We start from the raw sequence: 18,453 nt of genomic DNA, 5'->3' as shown, positions 1-18,453 counted from the left end.
CACAATAATAGTGGGTGACTTTAATACACCTCTCTCACCACTGGATAGATCCTCCAAACAAAAACCAAACAAGAAATTATAAAATTCAATAATGCAATCAATAAATTGGACTTAACAGACATACATAGACTATTCTATCCACAACAAGCAAATATACTTTCTTCTTAGCAGCACATGGATCGTTCTCCCAAATAGACCATATGCAATGCCACAAAGCAAGTCTTAGCAAATACAAAAGAGAGAGAGAGAGAGAGAGAGAGAGAGAGAGAGAGAGAGAGAGATTACCCAGCATTCTAACTGACCATAATGGAATGAAATTGGAAATCAATTATAAAATTTAAAAGAGAAGCTACTCCAACACCTGGAGAACTAAACAATATGCTATTGAATGACTCATGGATAACAGAAGACACCAGGGAGGATATAAAAATATTCTTAGTTGGGCTGGGGATGTGGCTCAATTGGTAGCGTGCTCGCCTGGCATGCGCGGGGCGCTGGGTTCGATCCTCAGCACCTCATAAAAATAAAATAAAGGTATTGTGTCCACCAAAAACTAAAAAATAAATATTAAAAAAATCATTCTCTCTCTCTCTTTAAAAAAAATTAAAAAAATTAAAAATAAATAAATAAAAATATTCTTAGAGTAAATGAGAACTCTGATCAACTTATCAAAATCTCTGACACTATGAACTCAGTGCTAAGAGGAAAGTTTATTATATTGAGCTTGTTTATTAGACAAAGAAAAAGTCAACAAATAAATGACCTGACAATACATCTCAAAGCCATAGAAAAAGAGCAACAAACCAACCCCAAAAGTAGTAGAAAACAAGAAATAATTAAAATCAGGGCAGAAACTAATGAAATTGAAACTAAAGAAACAATTCAAAAAATTGATAAAACAAAAAGCTGGTTCTTTGAAAAAAATAAATAAAATTGACAAACCCTTAGCCACTGTAACAAAAAGAAGGGGAGAGAAAACTCAAATTACTAAAATTTGTGATGAAAAAGGAAATATCACAACAGACACTATTGAAATACAGAAGACAATTAGAAACTATTTTGAAAATTTACACTCCAGTAAAATAGAAAACCTTGAAGATACCAACAAATTTCTAGAGGCATATGATCAACCAAAACTGAGTCAAGAGGACATACACAATTTAAACTGATCAATATCAAGCAAGGAAATAGAAGATGCCATCAAAAGTCTACCAACTACAAAAAGTCCAGGACAAGATGGGTTCACAGCTGAGTTCTATAAGACCTACAAAGAAGAATTAATACCAGTACTCCTCAAATTACTCCATGAGATAGAAAAGGAAGGAACCCTTCCAAACTCATTCTATGAAGCTAATATCATCCTGATACCAAGACAAGGCAGAGACACATCAAGGAAAGAAAATTTCAGACCAACATCCCTGATGAACATTGATGCAACAATTCTCAATAAAATTCTGGCAAATCGCATACAAAAACATATTTAAAAAATAGTGACCTGTGATCAAGTGGGGTTCATTCCAGGGATGCAAGGTTGGTTCAACATACAGAAATCAATAAATATAATTAATCACATCAATACACTTAAAGATAAGAGTCATATGATTATATCACTTGATGCAGAGAAAGCATTTGACAAAATACAGTGCCCTTTCAGGTTCAAAACACTAGAAAAACTAGGAATAGTAGGAACATACCTCAACATTGTAAAAGCTATCTATTTTAAACCCAAGGCCAACATCTTTATAACTGGAGAAAACTTGGAAGCATTCCCTCTAAAAACAGGAACAAGACAGGGATGCCCTCTTTCACCACTTCTATTCAACATAGTCCTTGATACTCTAGCCAGAGCAATTTGACAGAAGAAAGACATTAAAGAGATATGAATAGGAAGAGAAGAACTCAAGCTATTGTTATTTGCTGAGGACATGATTCTATACTTAGAAGATCAAAAACAACTCTACCATAAAACTTCTAGAATTGATCAATGAATTCAGCAAAGTAGCAGGATATAAAATTAATACCCATAACTCAAATGCATTTTTATACATCAGTGGTGAATCCTCTGAAAGAGAAATTAGGAAAACTACCCCATTCACAATAGCCTCAAAAAAATTAAATAAAATACTTGGGAATCAACTTAACAAAAGAGGTAAAAGACCTCTACAATGAAAACTACAGAACACTAAAGAAAGAAATTGAAGAAGACCTTAAAAGATGAAAGATCTCCCATGCTCATGGATAGGCAAAATTAATATCGTCAAAATAGCCATACTACCCAAAGTACTATACAGATTCAGTGTGATTCCAATTAAAATACTATTGTCATTTCTTATAGAAAAAGCAGTTATGGAATTAATTTGGAAAAATAAGAGACCCAGAATAGCCAAAGCAATCCTTAGCAAGAAAATTGAAGAAGGTGGCATCACAATACCAGACCTAAACTGCACTACAAAGCTATAGTAACAAAAATGGCATGGTGTTGGCATCAAAATAGATAGGTAGGTAGACCAATGGTACAGAATAGAAGATTCAGAGACAAACCCACATAAATACACTTATCTCATACTAGACAAAGGCGACAGAAACATACATTGGAGAAAAGATAGTCTCTTCAACAAATGCAGCAAAATGAAAATAAACTCCTACCTCTTACCATGCACAAAACTCAACTCCAAGTGGATCAAGGACCTAGGAATTAGACCAGAGATGCTGCACCTAATAGAGGAAAAAGTAGGCCCAAATCTTCATCACATCTGATTAGGCCCTGACTTCCTTTACAAGACTCCTAAAGCACAAGAAATAAAATCAAGAATTAATAAATGGGATTGACTCAAACTTCTTTTTAGCAAAAGTATTCTAAGTATAGAATCATGTCCAAAGCACAAAACAAAAAAAGCTTCTTTTTAGCAAAAGAAACAATGAGGTGAAGAGATAGCCTACATTTTGGGAGCAAATTTTTGCCACACACACATCAGATAGAGCACTGATCTCCAGGATGTATAAAGAACTCAAAAAACTTAACACCTAAAACACAAATAACCCAATCAATAAATGAGCTAAGGAGCTGAACAGACACTTCTCAGAAGAAGATATACATTCGATCAACAAATATATGAAAAAATGTTCAACATCTCTAGTAATTAGAGAAATGCAAATCAAAACTACTCTTAAGATTTCATCTCATACCAGTCAGGATGACAGTTACCAAGAATACAGAAAACAATAAATGTTGGGAAGGATGTGGGGGAAAAGGCACACTCATACATTGCTGGTGGGACTGCAAAGTGGTGAAACCAGTATGAAAAGCAGTATGGAGATTCCTTAGAAAACTTGGAATGGAACTACCATTTGACCCAGCTATCCTACTCCTCAGTCTATACCCAAAGGACTTAAAATCAACGTACTATGGTAACACAGCTACATCAATGTTTATAGCAGCTCTTTTCACAATAGCTAAACTGTGGAAGCAATTTAGATGCCCTTTAATAGATGAGTGGATAAAGAAACTGTGGTATATATACACAATGGAAGTATTACTCCACATTAAAAGAGAATAAAATTATGGCATTTACAGGCAAATGGATGGAGTTGAAGAACATCATGCCAATTAAAGTAAGCCAATCCCCAAAAAACAAAGGCTGAATGTCCTCTCTGATAAGTGGATGCTGATCCATAATGGGGAGGGGGGAAGAATGGGAAAAAGGGAGGAACTTTGATGGGGCAAAGGGAAAGGGGCATGGGGGTAGGAAAGATGGTGGAATGAGATAGACATTATTGCCCTAGGTACATGTATGACTGCACATGTGGTAAAGTGCTACATTGTGTACAACCATAGAAACGTAAAGTTGTGCTGCAGTTGTGTACAATGAGTCAAAATGCATTGTGCTGTCATATATACTTAATTAAAATAAATTTTTAAAAAGATGTATACTAACAACAAACACATGAATGACACTTTATTTGGACGTTTATTTGAAAGGAAAGTTTCCTGAAGATTGCACAGGTTACTTATTTGTCTTAGAACAATATACAGGACAGTGTATCACAGGCTTCAAAGTAGCCTGAATTCAGAGCTAACATCCAATGCTTGGTAGACCATGTTAGGAAGATTATTTAATATCTTGATTTCTTCACCTGTGCACTGGGACTTACAGTGGAGTTACTGTATTCCCTGCAGGGTTGTTGTGAAGGACTGAGAGACTATATACATGATTTATATACTTCCTGACATATGAGTGTTCAATTAATGCCAGCTATGTCCATTACAAGGGTGATAAGAAAATACTTTTGGGGGACATAACCATTGTGGATTTTAAGTGTTTTGGAATCATTAGTTGATATTCAGAATTATATTTAGGAATCATATTTCTGGTAGTAGTATATAAATTTTACATTTCACAAATAATGTAAATGCTTACTTTTATGCACTTTTATTGTTATTATGCCCTGATAGCAATTTCTAAAACTACTATCTGTAGTATATAAAAAAATTACTTTCAGCCTTTTATAAGATCATCATGGATCCTGACAACAAGGGTATTCCACTTGTTTATTAATAATAGGCGACTTCAAGTGTAATTGTTTAAGAAATATTTTCTATAATATGCAACATTTTATAATCAACCCATTTTAATTTACAAATTATAATTCACAATGCTGTAGCTAAGAAAATAGTGATTTATGGTTTTAATTTGATCTACTTAAGAAAACACACAAAAGGAAAAGAAAACATATACATTCCGAAACTCTCCTTTCAATAACCAAATGACAAGGCTTGACTCTGTAGGGATAGTATGCTTTATAAAGGAAAGGGAAGGTAAGGGAAGGGAAGGATTTATTTAGTTAACTTCCCCAATTTTTGCTCATTTTTTATAATATTCAAACCAATTCTTTTTCATTAATCACTAATTATGTTTTCATAATTAGTAACTTTACTATTAATAACTGGTATTAGTACTGTTAATGACTTTTTAATATTGTAAAGCTTAAGAGGGGAATCTAAAAGAGCACAAAGTTGATCTTTATCAACTTGAAAAATTCATAAACAAATCCCTCAAAGAGAGCGTATTTCATTTCAGAAAGTCTTTGTATCATTACTGCAGAAAGATAAATATAGTAAAAATTATAGACATTATAGAATGGCATGCATGAGTTCAAAAATGTTTCAATTTGCATTTAACATTTTTTTTTTCAATATTGAGGATTGAACCTAGGGGCACTTTACCCCTGAACTACACCTCCATCCCTTTTTATTTTGATTTTGAGAAAGGGTCTCACTATGTTATGGAGGCTAGCTGCAAACTTGCAATCCTCCTGCCTCAGCCTTCTGAGTAGCTAGGATTACAGGCATGCACCACCAATGCCCAGCTTAGACTTGCATTTTTATTATAAATATTTTTGAGGTGAAATAATATGTGAGAACAGTATTTGCTTTCCACGAAATGAGTTTTTAGATCTCCTTAGAATCTAAATGGAGCATTGTGATCTCAGCAGAGCATACTGTCTCTAAAAATTACTACAGGCTGCTTAAAAAGGTCTGCAGTTGTCTGTGCTTCCCTCATTGGGGAAATCTTCACAGGTCTTGGCTCAAGACCAGAGGTCTTAGCTGGGTTAATCTAATATATACAGTTTTAGCATTAATTAAAAACCATCTGGATAAACAGACCCAAAAATCCTGAGGTGAACCTTTAAACTTAAGTGACAACTTTTACATAAAGAGACCAAAGACATTAACCACAAGATTTTTTTTTTGATGGAAAATATTGCAAGAAAGCTATTTTATATAACCAAAATATTCTCAACAATAGTGTTTCTTTCCAAAAAAGGAATGTCCTGGGTAGTCACATATGAACAAGGGCTTTCTAACCTCTAACCTTTGAGATGCTAAATTCCTATCAGTATTTTAGGTAAATGATTTTACAAGTTACTCAACTATTTCTTATTTTGCCTTTTTCCCAGTGTTTTTTTTTTGTTGTTGTTGTTGTTTGTTTGTTTGTTTGTTTTTGTTATTTTCCCAAAATACCCTTCCACTTGGTAACAGCACAAAAGTTTTGTAAAATAATGTCAAAATCTGTCACAAAGTGAGAAAACCATCAAATGCTCAGGATATAATTTTTGAGCTAAAATTAGAAACACTGCCCATTTCTTGCAAGAGTGAGATACTTCTTAGAAACAGGAAGATCTGCCCTCTACAAGTATACAAGTAGTGGTTACTAGAAGTTCTTTCTTTCTTTCTTTCTTTCTTTTTTTTAAACTGGCTTTATCAGAAATTAGAGTCGCTAATAAACTTGCTGCTGAAAACCAGTCTTTCCTTTCACTGGGGAATTAATACCCAGTGGCCCATTGAGATTTATGCAATTTCATTAAATAATTACTACTTCTTTATACATCTCCTGCTGTCTTTAAAGGCATAACAAAATTGGCCATGGGAGAATTCAGGACGTCTAAATCTAAAGAATATTCGCACACATGTATATACACTCTTGATGAAGAGGTAACCTTGAGGAATGTAGTCAATTGCACACATGGCAAGATTATCCTATTTCTAAGTAGTGTCTGGTTCTCTTAAGAAATAAGACAGTGTTTCTAGTGTTAGCTCAAAAAATTAAGAAGTAGAGTTGCAGAGGATGGGGAAAGAAAAACTGACTTGCATTGGCCCTGATGATAAACCACAAAAAATATCTCAGCTAAAGGGAACTGGTGTTGCAATCAATAGCCTGGCATGAAGAAGAGGATTCAGAGTTTCTCACAAATCTAGTGACAGGCCAGGTCAGACTAGAGTGGAGCCTTCCTATGGATCCAAGTGGTACACAGGGCCTGGAGGAGAGGTTGTAGGTACAGGGCTAGAACTGAGAGCTGAGATGGAGGGAATTGGAAGGCTTAGAGGATTAAGGATGTTAGGCAGGCAAGGAAGGACCCTGCTGTAAGCTTCATTCTATGTGTCACAGATCCCAAGTGTGATAAGGTGTGTGTAATTGCGACCAGGACTGAGCAGCTGTTCCTTTGACTGCAGAGAGAGCTGCCCTCTGTGTGTGAGAGAATTGGAATGCTCAGAGGCCATTGCTGTCTTAAGATTTGAAAGCAGCCAAAATATTAGAGCTCTTTTCAGTGGTTCAGTGGAAGAATTAAGAGTGAGGTTCACATTCTTGCTTCTCTGTGATCTGGCAGGGGGCTTAGCTTCCTCATCAGTTTAATTGGGGATTAGGATACCCCACAGGGATGTTGCAAGGATTAAGTGTGGTAAATTGTATCAAGTTCCCCTCACAGTGCAACATAGTAGATATTTGACAAAGTTCATTCACTTCCTCTTTATCCCCTCCAACTCGAAAACCTACAGTGATGACAGCTCTTAAGGTTTTCTTTGTGGAACAGAGTATTTAAAATTCTAAATGCTTCCTAAAAGGTTGAACTACTACTCAAACAGGGAGAAGAAAATTGCTAAGAAGTTTATGCATAATGCTTTATACCTCTCAGATCTCAAGGGCTCTCAAGGACTTTGCAAATTTGTGGTAAAAAGACATTATCTATGGTGGGGCCAGAGTAGTTCAGGAAGCTGGAACTGCAGAGCAGCCTATGCTGGAAGTGGACTGGAATTATCGAGCAGTCTTAAGAGCAGAGCCATTAGCTCTAGATCTGTGCCTATAAGCAGAGGCTTGCAGTGTAGACTACTGGGCTGTGGGCTGTCTGGCTCACACATATTTTTTTCCCCTTAGCCAGGATAGTATTTTTAAAAAATGATTTGAATCAGAGCCTTCACTCTTGTTTTGCTGCATTCCCCATCATTTCCAGTTGCTCTAGACCTGGCCATTCTACTTTTGTCTGGCCCTTCAGTTTGTGTCCCTTTTTTGAGTCCAGTATACAGCAGGGCTCAAGCCAGAGAGCTGGCAGTGGAGACCAATCCAGGGATTCAGTGTGTCCTATTCTTCTAATTCCAGGTAAACGAATTCTGGTTTGTTGTTGTTGTTGTTGTTTGTTTGTTTTTAAAGTATAGGTATGTCTCATGATTCTACTTTTCAAATCTGGCAACTACATTCTGTCCTCATTTTTAATTCTTGTCCTGGCATCAATAGGTACTCAGTAAGTTGAATTGTTATTGTAACACTAGGAAAGAGAATCTTAGAAATAGAGCACGTTAGTAGCCCTAGGGAAAGGGAGAGATGACTAATATATTTCAGCATTTTAAAAAGAAATTGAGCTAAATGTATGAATGCATATTTTAGTTTGATGTGGGGTGAAATGGGCAACTCTCCTGGCAAGAAGGGTTTTTCTCCATATGCCCCAAGGATGACAGCCAGAAGGTAACTGGATGTGGGGCCTCACTCAGTGAAGATCACTCCCTACACAGTCTTAGGTAGCATTTTGATACCTGTTCAGTGAGAGTGCTCTAAACACTTTTAGACATAATTGTGACAGACTCCATGGCCTGCAGTCTCTGTGAATGCGGAGTCATGCCAGGCTCTGCATTCTGTCACCTCTGGGTGACATTGGCCTCTTTTCTTTTCTATCCCGTTAATTCATCTCTCCTTGAATTGCCCTGCCCACTCTGAGTTTACTAAATGCCTGTTTTCTTTCTCTTATCTCTGCTCAACTTCTGAAGCCTTGGAGGGTTCTGAGGAGGGGGTGCTGTGGATAAAGGTCAGACACACTCCTTGATCATCTTCTACTAGGCTGGTGCATTACCACATTTGATTTCCTGGCCAAGCTGTCAGGGAGATAATATTCTTTTTTTTAAAGAGCCTTATTTAAAAAAAAATAGTTTTAGGTTTATAGCAAAATGAAGCAGAAAGTCTAGAAGGTTCCCACATAGCCCTCCTGTCTCCACATAGACACAATCTCTCCCAATGGCAATGTTTCACACCACCATGGTGCATTTGTTACAATTGATGATCTGTTTTAAGGATGAGAAAACTAAGGGTTTGGGGGTCTCAGATCCTTAGGCTGCAGGGCTTGGGCTTACCTACTATCGCCTGCCCTGCCATGTGCCTTTGGTAGGGTCTCAACATCAGATCTCTTGCTACCCAGAGCTCCTTCTGGCCCTCTAAAACCTTCATTGCTCCAGGGAGATGTTGATGGTGGGATAACATTAACCAAGCAAAGGAAATTGCTGTCTCTTGTTCACCTACCTGGAAATTTCTTTCTAGTGGATAAGGGAGGGCTGGGAGCATCCGAGAATTAACTCTATCAAGTTACTTTATATCTTGTTGCCATCTTCCTTGTCCAGTTCCACCAAAGATTGAAAGAGAGGAGGCTAATACCATGGCTTTAAAGATTTTGTGCTAACATTAAATCTGAAAGTTCTAGATGTTGCTTTTTTATGATAGTCAAGTAGTTCCTGGCAAAGTTTGGTGGAAACTATTGTCATGCTTCTAAAGTCAGTGTTTTTCAAAACATCAGCCCTAAGTATAGTTTAAAAAGTAATGGCATAGCACTGTCAGCTTTAAAAACCAGTGAGTTGAATCCATCTCCCACTCTGGACTGCACCTGAGTTGGACCCAGACCTTGTGTTCCCCAGAACAGCAGGGATGTGAGCATCACTGTACTACAGAATTCCTTTTTTTTTTTTTTTTTAGTTGTAGATGGACAGAATGCCTTTATTTGTTTATTTTTATGTGGTGCTGAGGATCAATCCCAGTGCCTCACGCATGCTAGGCAAGTGCTCTGCCACTGAGCTACAGCCTCAGCCCCAGAACTCCCTTCTTTTAGTGCCACATAGCAATCTCTTTTTATAAATGAGAAGAGGATTGTCTCTGTCTTTGGTCTCCATGTTGCTTATTTCCTCCCCGTAGGCTAGACTCATTAACCCCAAAACCTCCTGGCAGAACTCAAAGTTTTACACATGCAATTATTTTTTAAAATAATTCAAGCATATTTTTAGCCATTTTTGACCCTGCCTTCTTTATATATTCTGTGAAATATTTTCCAACATCTGTTGGCTGTTGATAAAATAGAGTGTTGTGGTTTCTAGACCTCAAGCTGCTGTTGCTCTTGAGAGTTCTCTGACCCAAAGACTCCTCAACACGCTGCTGAGCAACACCACCTAGTTGTAAGCCCTCTGTCCCACCCCATCTCCACAAGGAATCCTTTTGCCCTCCTCTTCCTCTGGGTGGTTACCCCTTGCCCTGGGCCTCTAGGCAATCTCATGCTGTGAGAGACCCTCTCTCATGCAACCCTGTCTAAGCACCACCCCATAAGGCTTCTTGTGCATTTTTGCCTCTTGTGGTCATATCTTTTTCCTAGATCAGCTCCCAGATCCCTGAAACACATCCCCAGTGCAAGCTTACCTGGCACAATTAAGATTTCATGAAAGTCAGCCGATGAACCTTTAAAACTAAAGATCAACTCACATTACCTTACACCTGAAAAGGACCCTTTCTACTCTTTATCCATTCTTCTACCTTTTGCATACAAAATAGTCATGTATACTTTTAAATGTATACATTTATAAAGAGTTTGTGCACAATAAACTTGTATATATTTGTTCCTCCTATTTACATATGTTACTAAGAAAAATTATGAAACTCTTTGAGATTGCAAAGATCAAAGCCATGTTTAAGTTTTTAGTAAGAATATGAAAATACCTAAAATGTATTGAACACTTACTGTGTGTGTCAGACCATGTGTTAAATTCTTTATACAAGTTATTTTATCATCACCACAACCAACGAGGCTGTATTTTTGTTTATTCACATTTGATGGGTGTAGAAACTGGACTCAGAGAGATTAATTGCTTCACTGAGTGTCACACTGATATTGACAGAGCTGGGATACCAGCCCGGTTTGTCTGATACCTATGCCTGTAACCTCCCGTTGTACATTGCTTTCATGAGGAAGTTTTCTGTCAGGACACTCAGGAAGTAAATAAACAGTTTCAGTAGACAATGAGCCATGCATGATGGAGGAGAGGAAGATAATTAATTTATCAACATTCAGGAATTAACAGCACTGCTTATAGTTCTATAGATCCTCTGAAGACTAAATGTAATTCCAGTGGTACTCCATGCACATGACTGAGCACTTCACGTCTACTCTCTCTGCCTCCTCATTTCTTACCTTCTGTTTCCCTCGTGGCTTAACCTGCCTTTTGACTTTCAACCTGTGGCTTTTCCTCTTGGGCATCTCTGCTTCTGTGCTTCTACATCATTTTATGGCTACATGTTTTCTCAGAATGTTTGTTTACCAAGTTGCACTCCCGTGGGTGGAAGAGATGGTTGGGTCAGTCCAGCTTCATCCATCAGTGAGAACTCTGCACCAGGACACTTCACCTTAGAGGCTGGTGGCCAGCCATCTGTTGTCTGTCTTTGAATTGAGCAACAGGATCATTTGGCTGGGGACAGAATCACATTGGACAAATTATGGAAATTTTGTATAAGATCCCATTCGAAGGGGGCTGTAAGTGGGACTTGAGTGTCTAGGCTTCATAAAGTGGCTGCTCTGAAAGCCCCAAATCTTTGCCCGACCTGTTTTGTAAAAATGGTGAGATTTTCACAAAGATTTTTAAAGTATCTCTTATGAAAAATTTTAGATCATATGATTAAAACTTCAAAAAATAGAAAGATTTGCTAAGGATAGTTCCTAGCAACAAAACACAAGTTATGAAATCTACACATAGTAGAGGAAATTCAAACATATTTTCTTTCTATGTCCTTGGTTAGGTCAGAATATACTATTTAAAATAAATGGTTAAGTACAACAGTGAAATTGCGCATAATACTTAATTGGTTTTCTTATTGTTTTCCTGTGTTGATAAACTTTTATTGACTACATAAGAAGGAAGACTCTTAAGCTTTCATACATTATCCATTGGATTAAATATGAGACAGAGTCTTGTATATTTCCCTTCTAGTCCTTTAGCATCTTATTATTCATGGAATAGTGGACACTCAATAAATGATATTTCCTAATTACTCAGCCTTGATATCAATTGAAAAGAAAGTACAAAGTGTTTTAAATACTATGTTTTATGTATATTATGCCTTATTTCCAGCTTCTCTGGGCCAAACAATAAATTGTTATGGAATTTTTGGGTCATTCTCTCTTGTTTGTTTACAGGTACACAGTGTTTTAGTTATACTTTTCACCAGTGCAAATATAATCATAAAAATATCTTTGGTTTGCTTTCAGTTTGTTTTTTTCTGAGGGTTTCAGTGTTGCTGGAGTCTCAGCCAGCCTCTAGCATAGGCCTGTTTTAATCCTCCTTCTTCAGATATCAGGTTGTAGAACCCTAATTAAGCTGAGGAAAGGCTACAAAACAAAACAAGGAGCTTGTAAAGAGCAGGGATCAAGCTTATTCATGGACTTATTTGATAACAGTGGAATTTTAGAAGTGACCTTCTTGCCTGTCAGCTCATGGTTAACACTGGAGAGATTAAATGCCTTCATCGCCCAGCTCCTTAATAGTGTGAAATTAAAAGCTAGTAACATTTTGGTGTTTTCAGATATTTATATAATCCATAAATCTGAGTTAACTAGTTGAATTTATGTATGACTTGTGACTTCAACCTTACAATTATTCTGCGCACACACACACATACACGATGTCTTACAGTTAACTTTAACAGGTCAAATCACTTCCAGAGCTCACCAACCACAGGAACCAGTCAACTAAGAATGTTTCTCTTCGTTTTATAGATTATTAGAGAAATCACTGCTGATGTTCCATTCAGGGCATTTTGACCACACCACTCACTTTCTTTTCTAACTTTAATTTTAAAATCTCATGGGATAAAGAACCCATTTTGAGAAGTGTGTCACAGCAACTTTTGAAATGTAGGAAGCTAAGCAATTAGTGTCAGATTTTCACTTGGGAGTAAAAAAAAATAAAGATGAGAAAAGTTAATATATACTACAGTGGTAATTTACTAGCAGTACATCATATAAATGGTAATTTTTGACAAAGCAATGGTTCTCTATGGAAAAGCTTTATGCCATCTTTAAGTCATTAATACTATACGGCCTGGTTTTCATTCATATTTAAAGCTGAACCAATCATAATTTTTTCCTTTTTTATGTCAAGTGTATTCCAAAAGGTTTTGAATTTTTAAAGAATTTTGGAATTTATGGGAATGAATAGCTTACCAAATGTAGTATATTTAATGGTATAACCAAATAAAACTCAGGTGAAAACTCAAGGTGATTTTGTAGATTTCATATACCTAGTCTTTCAGAAGCTCATTGGTTTCTACTTTTTTGTAATGTAACTATAATTGGTTTTAATATAGATTTAAAGTTCAATCAACATATGACTACCAACCATCTATCAAAGCAGCATGCTGGGTGCAAAAACACAGGCCGTATTCATGGAATCCTTACTTGTACCTGTGAGGACTTATAACCCAATTTTTTAAATAAGGAAAGAGAGTTTCACAAAAATAATGACTCATCCATTGGTATGTGACTAATCTGTGACATTGTAGAGATTATAAAGCAAGTTAGCTGACCCTCAAATCTATCATACTTTTCAATAAAATTACTTTATAAGAAGAAAAATTTGAAAGCACATTATATGGATTGTTGGATCAGCAACAATTTGATTCATTAAAGGCCATCACATTTCTGACTCAATATGAGTGGTTGGGTAATGCCTAAGGCTTTGCAGTAAGGCCAACAAGGGGATGAACCCTGGCTTCTTGGCTGTGCAGAATGGTCGTGACTTTGAGTAAAGTTTTGTTTTCTTGTTAAATTCCATGCCTCAGTTTCCTCACCTACCAAATGATAGTAATAAAACCATATTTTGTAGGGTTGTAGAAAAAATTGAGAACCATACCAAATGTAAGCATTTAGCAGAGTACTAGCAGATGGTACAGATTGTTGGTAGCTTTTAATAGTAGTAATAGTGGTGAGAGAGGAATATTCAAAACATTCAAAGAAAGATGCTTGTTATTGTTTTCAGAGTTATGTGAGGACTGTTATAAATAAAATTGTATTAACTTAGAGTGTTAGTGATGCACAGCCCTTGAACAGTATCTGTAACTTTCTATGATGTTTTTTAATTACTGTTGCTAAAAAAAAAAAAGATGAATAAGTTCTAGGAAGTTGAGGAGTTCCTAACCCTTTTTAAGAAAACTATGACAAAAATAACTAGATATAGTCTTTGAGTCATTGAAAAAAAGTTTACACAACTAGTTCATGAGAGAGAGATTTGACTGTTAAAAACATGGCTGGTACATGGATTTTCAATTGAGAATATATAGAATTAATCTTAAGTTACATATGTATAGACACATACATATCTAGTTAAAGATTGATTATATTAAAATAAATGGAAGTTTTTCTAAATCTGGCTATTTTAATTTTTTATTTCCTGTAGATATTTCAGAATACTTCTCCATATAGTATTGGTAAAGAAATTAGAGTGTTAAAGTGATAACTTTGAATATTTGTCTACATACCATGAGGTAAACAAAGTAGAAAGAACCTTGTGCAAAAATACAATTTTAAATATAGAGGCTTTACGGATCTTATCTTTTATGAGAATGAAATAGATCAATATAGGAATGATTCATCCTTTTAGGATAAGCAAACTATCTGTTGCTGGGAAGTGAGTTTTTAAAATGGTGTTTTTAAAAAATACCATTAAATAGGATTAAGTGGACTCATAAAAGAAGAGTTTCCATTTGTAAACTTAAAGGGGTAATCTGTGTGTGTGATATACATATGTGTTCTTATTTATTTTTACTATCATCACCTTTTTAATTAATCATCATCTCTTTTTTTTTTTTACTAAAAAGTGATTTTAATGTTTTAACCTTTAAATCTAAAGTATGTGGGTTGTCTCTCCCTCTAGAAATGGCCTGCATTCTCCCTTGAACCTATATTCCTTGCTTTACCCCATAAACTTCTCACTCTTGAGATAACCTACATTCTCCCTTAAATATGTCTCTGCTTTCCTAAATAAACCTTTGTCTGTTTCTCTAGGGGGTGAGGGAGAATATGTCATCGAATTTGTAACAAAATTTTTGTTCAAATTATAATCTCATTTTTATTTCTTTTCTCAGATGATGAAACATGCTTGGAATAATTATAAGCGTTATGCATGGGGATTAAATGAACTGAAACCTATATCAAAAGAAGGCCATTCAAGCAGTTTGTTTGGTGAGTAGAATGTACGTTAGTGACATATGTTCTCTCCAGTTGTGGGAGTTTATGGTCTTGGAGAAATTTGTGTGATGTGGTGATCCTCCAGGCCTTCCATGCTGCTGGGAAACCTGCACACCCAATGGAGTTTTCTTCAAGGATTGTGCATAGTGTATCATTTAAAAATAGGACAGTGTCTGCACATCAGAGTGACTTGCATAACTTAAAAATACTGACACACCTGGAGCACACTTCCAGAGAGTCTTAGCTAATGGATGTGAGGTGTAGCATTAGTATTTGTAGATCAAAAGGTGTATCCCACAGGAGAGCATTTGGTCTGCTGTATTAACTGCTTCCTTCCAGATAGGTAAACTGGCCAAGGCAACCAACCATGGTGTTCTTTACTGTATCTCAACCTTGGCTGTAGGTTCTTGCTGTTTGTACCATGCAAAAGATCATGAGAAAACACTGGGCCATGTATTTGGGCTTTTATCTGTATTGCATTTGGTCCTCACAGCACACTCCGTGATTGGTCCTGTGAGTATTAATGATGTTTCTATGGTAGAAGTAAGGAAGCCAAGAAACAGAAGGGTTTGATGGCTCCCACTCAGTGTCTTGCCTGCTGCACTTGCTATCCTTCCAGTCCCCCAGGTTTTGTCTAGAAATGTTAAGATGAAAGGGAATAGAGTCTTATTCTGACAGTGCTGAATTCACCAGTAGAAAATACAGCTTTCCATACTTCAACATAATGTGTTAATTAGTACCAATTCGTATATCAACTAACAGTTTCAACTAACATTTACTGATCACTTACTCTGTACCAAGTGCCATTCATGCCACATCTCATTTAACCTCATTATTATACACATTTTACTGATGAGAAAAATGAGGCTCAGGGAATAGCTTTCCCAGAGATTGCGGCCTACTAACTGGTTGAACTGGGACTTGAATTCCAGTGTTGGTGGCATCAGAATTCATGTTCCTAATCATTATACTTTGCTTTTCCATTTACTTAGGACATTTCACATTTGGCTCTACTTCTGGCACTGGTGTTAATGAAAATAATATGTCTTTAAAGAGTTCATGGTCTAGTGCAAAACACATGTATATAAGTAGTAAATTCTCAAAGTCTTAGATAGTTCAGTAGATGTTCATACAAAGTTCTGAGCAAACAGTAGGATTTCCAGAAGGGAGAAGGGTGTTGCAGGCGATTGCAAAATATGTAGAGAAGCCAGGCGTGGTGTGTGTATGCCTGTAATCCCAGTGGTTTGGGAGGCTAAGGCAGGAGGATCACAAGTTCAAAGCCAGCCTCAACAACTTAGGCGTTTAGCAACTCAATGAGACCTTGTCTCTAAATAACATACAAAAAATGGCTGGGGATGTGGCTCAGTGATTAAGTGCCCCTGAGTTCAATCCCAGGTACTAAAAGAAAAGATAGGGAGAACTGGAAAGAGTAGACGAAAGGAGAGATTGCTTGGTTTCTCATAGTGACACAATTTAGAAATGAAGTGAGCTTCAACCTAGCAACAGCATATTTGAAATTGTTTCAGAGATTTCTAAAATAGTGTTTTAAGACACCATTAACATGGGTGGTGAGAGGTACAAATTGAAGAGAGCAACCCTGAAACTTCATACTGAATCAGAGGTCTTTATTTTTTTAATGTTTACTGTGACTTTTTAAAAAATCTGATTAGATTTTTACTTCTATCTTCATGAAATTAGTTTGTATCTTTTAAGAAATAACTTGTATGTAATTTTCCATGTTTATCAAATAGATTATTTGTTTCTTTGTTATATTGATGGCTTTAAAATTTATGCCAGAACTTTAAAAACATACTAAGTATCTGGGCACGGTGACACTCCTCTTTAATTTGGGAATGTTGAGGCAACTGAATGAGGCCATAAGCAACTTAGCAAGACTCTATCTCTAAAAAATATATTTAAAAAAAGGGTTGGAGATCATGCTCAAGTTGCTAAGGGCCCCTGGATTCAATCCCCAGGACCAAAACAAAAACAAAACAACTCAAAAACCCCAACATACTAAGTTTCTTCTGCCTTTATTTTTAAAATAATTTTTATTGCATTTTTTTTTTTTTGGTAAAAACACTTTCCATAATCCAGATAAGAACTTGTTCATTTAAAAAAGTCTTCAGATATTAGCATAAGAAAATGAAATATTAATATTAATAGTCAAGTGATATTTCTCACTCCATCTTTGAATTAAATAGGCTACATAAAAATTTTCTTGGTATAGTAATACCAATGTAGCAGGACTTGTTACAAAGAATAAGGTTTTTATTTTTACAGATAAAGGACCTTTTAAATGACTCCTTGAGCTCATTTACTATTCAGTTCTTATCTGTAAATAATATGTTGTGCTTTATATTCTTCAGCGAATGAGGTAGAAGCCAGGAAATTTCTAGTCCCTTACCACCAGGCTTCATAGGAATGGCTTTTAGTTTGAGATAGTTTGTTCTGAGTTTAGGCTTTAAAAGCAGTCTTGTGTTTTCAAAGAAGGCATTAGTCTTCATGAATGTAAGTTTTCCCAATTATTAGTGTTCCAGGCTGTTTCTTTCTCATGGTTGTTTCTTTCCAGTTAGGTTGAGCCTCACATTTGTTTCTGAGGGGGGAGAAAACTCGTTACTTCTGCAACTTAAACATTAGTGAACATAAGAAATTATCTCAAGTATCCATCATCCCCAGTTCCACTTTAAATAAGAAACTCAAACTATGTTAAGATTTCAGAGATTAAAAAAAAAAAATCAAGTGGAATTGAACCTCAAACAGAGATAGGCAAGTGCAAACACTTGACCAGCTGTACTCAGGATAAAACTAAAATATAAGAATAAAAATGTTTACTTAAAACTCTTAATCACTGAAAATTAGATATCAGTGAAAATATGAAGCTGCTGTCTAAAGTTCTGCTTTAAAATATTCCCTTTATTGTTTCCCTGAATCCATAGTTCTATTTCAAATTTTTTTTAAAAAAAGTTGTCTTTTAGAGAACATTGAATTACAATAAAATCTATCATGAAATGAAAGTGTCTTCAGGTCTTTTTCTCCTTTTCATTAGGTAAGACTTATGCTTACTTTATATATTTTTGAAAATTAAATATTTTCATATTCTGTTGCTTGTGGTTTTCTAATGGTAATTTCTCAACATGGTATTTTAAGAGAGTATGCCAAATGAAATAACTTTTAACGTGGACCCATTTGAATTAGGATTGGCCACAACACTATCTGAGTAGAGTACCTAGTCTTTCAACAGCCATTCATTGGTCATCATCATCACAATCATGCAGGGTACCATGAAGAATGTAGAAATGAACAAAACATGGTCTCTCAGTTCTAATGAAATTTAGGATGAAAAGAGATGCATAC

General features: G+C 35.9%; 1 protein-coding gene across 1 annotated transcript in view; it reads left to right on the top strand.

Annotated features, from left to right (window-relative positions):
- The window catches only part of Man1a1 (mannosidase alpha class 1A member 1), a 175,142-nt gene that overhangs the window by 31,199 nt on the left and 125,490 nt on the right, over nt 1–18,453 (top strand). Inside the window, exon 3 of the mRNA XM_046466986.2 lies at nt 14,994–15,090. Coding sequence (XP_046322942.1) covers nt 14,994–15,090 — 97 coding nt within the window. The remainder of the gene's footprint in view (nt 1–14,993; nt 15,091–18,453) is intronic.

This window comes from Marmota monax, unplaced genomic scaffold, assembly GCF_021218885.2.
Source record: "Marmota monax isolate L192 unplaced genomic scaffold, Marmota_monax_Labrador192_F-V1.1 WCK01_AAM20220418_F8-fsc00140, whole genome shotgun sequence".
Lineage (NCBI taxonomy): Eukaryota > Metazoa > Chordata > Mammalia > Rodentia > Sciuridae > Marmota > Marmota monax.
This window is presented reverse-complemented; position numbering and strand designations above follow the sequence as displayed.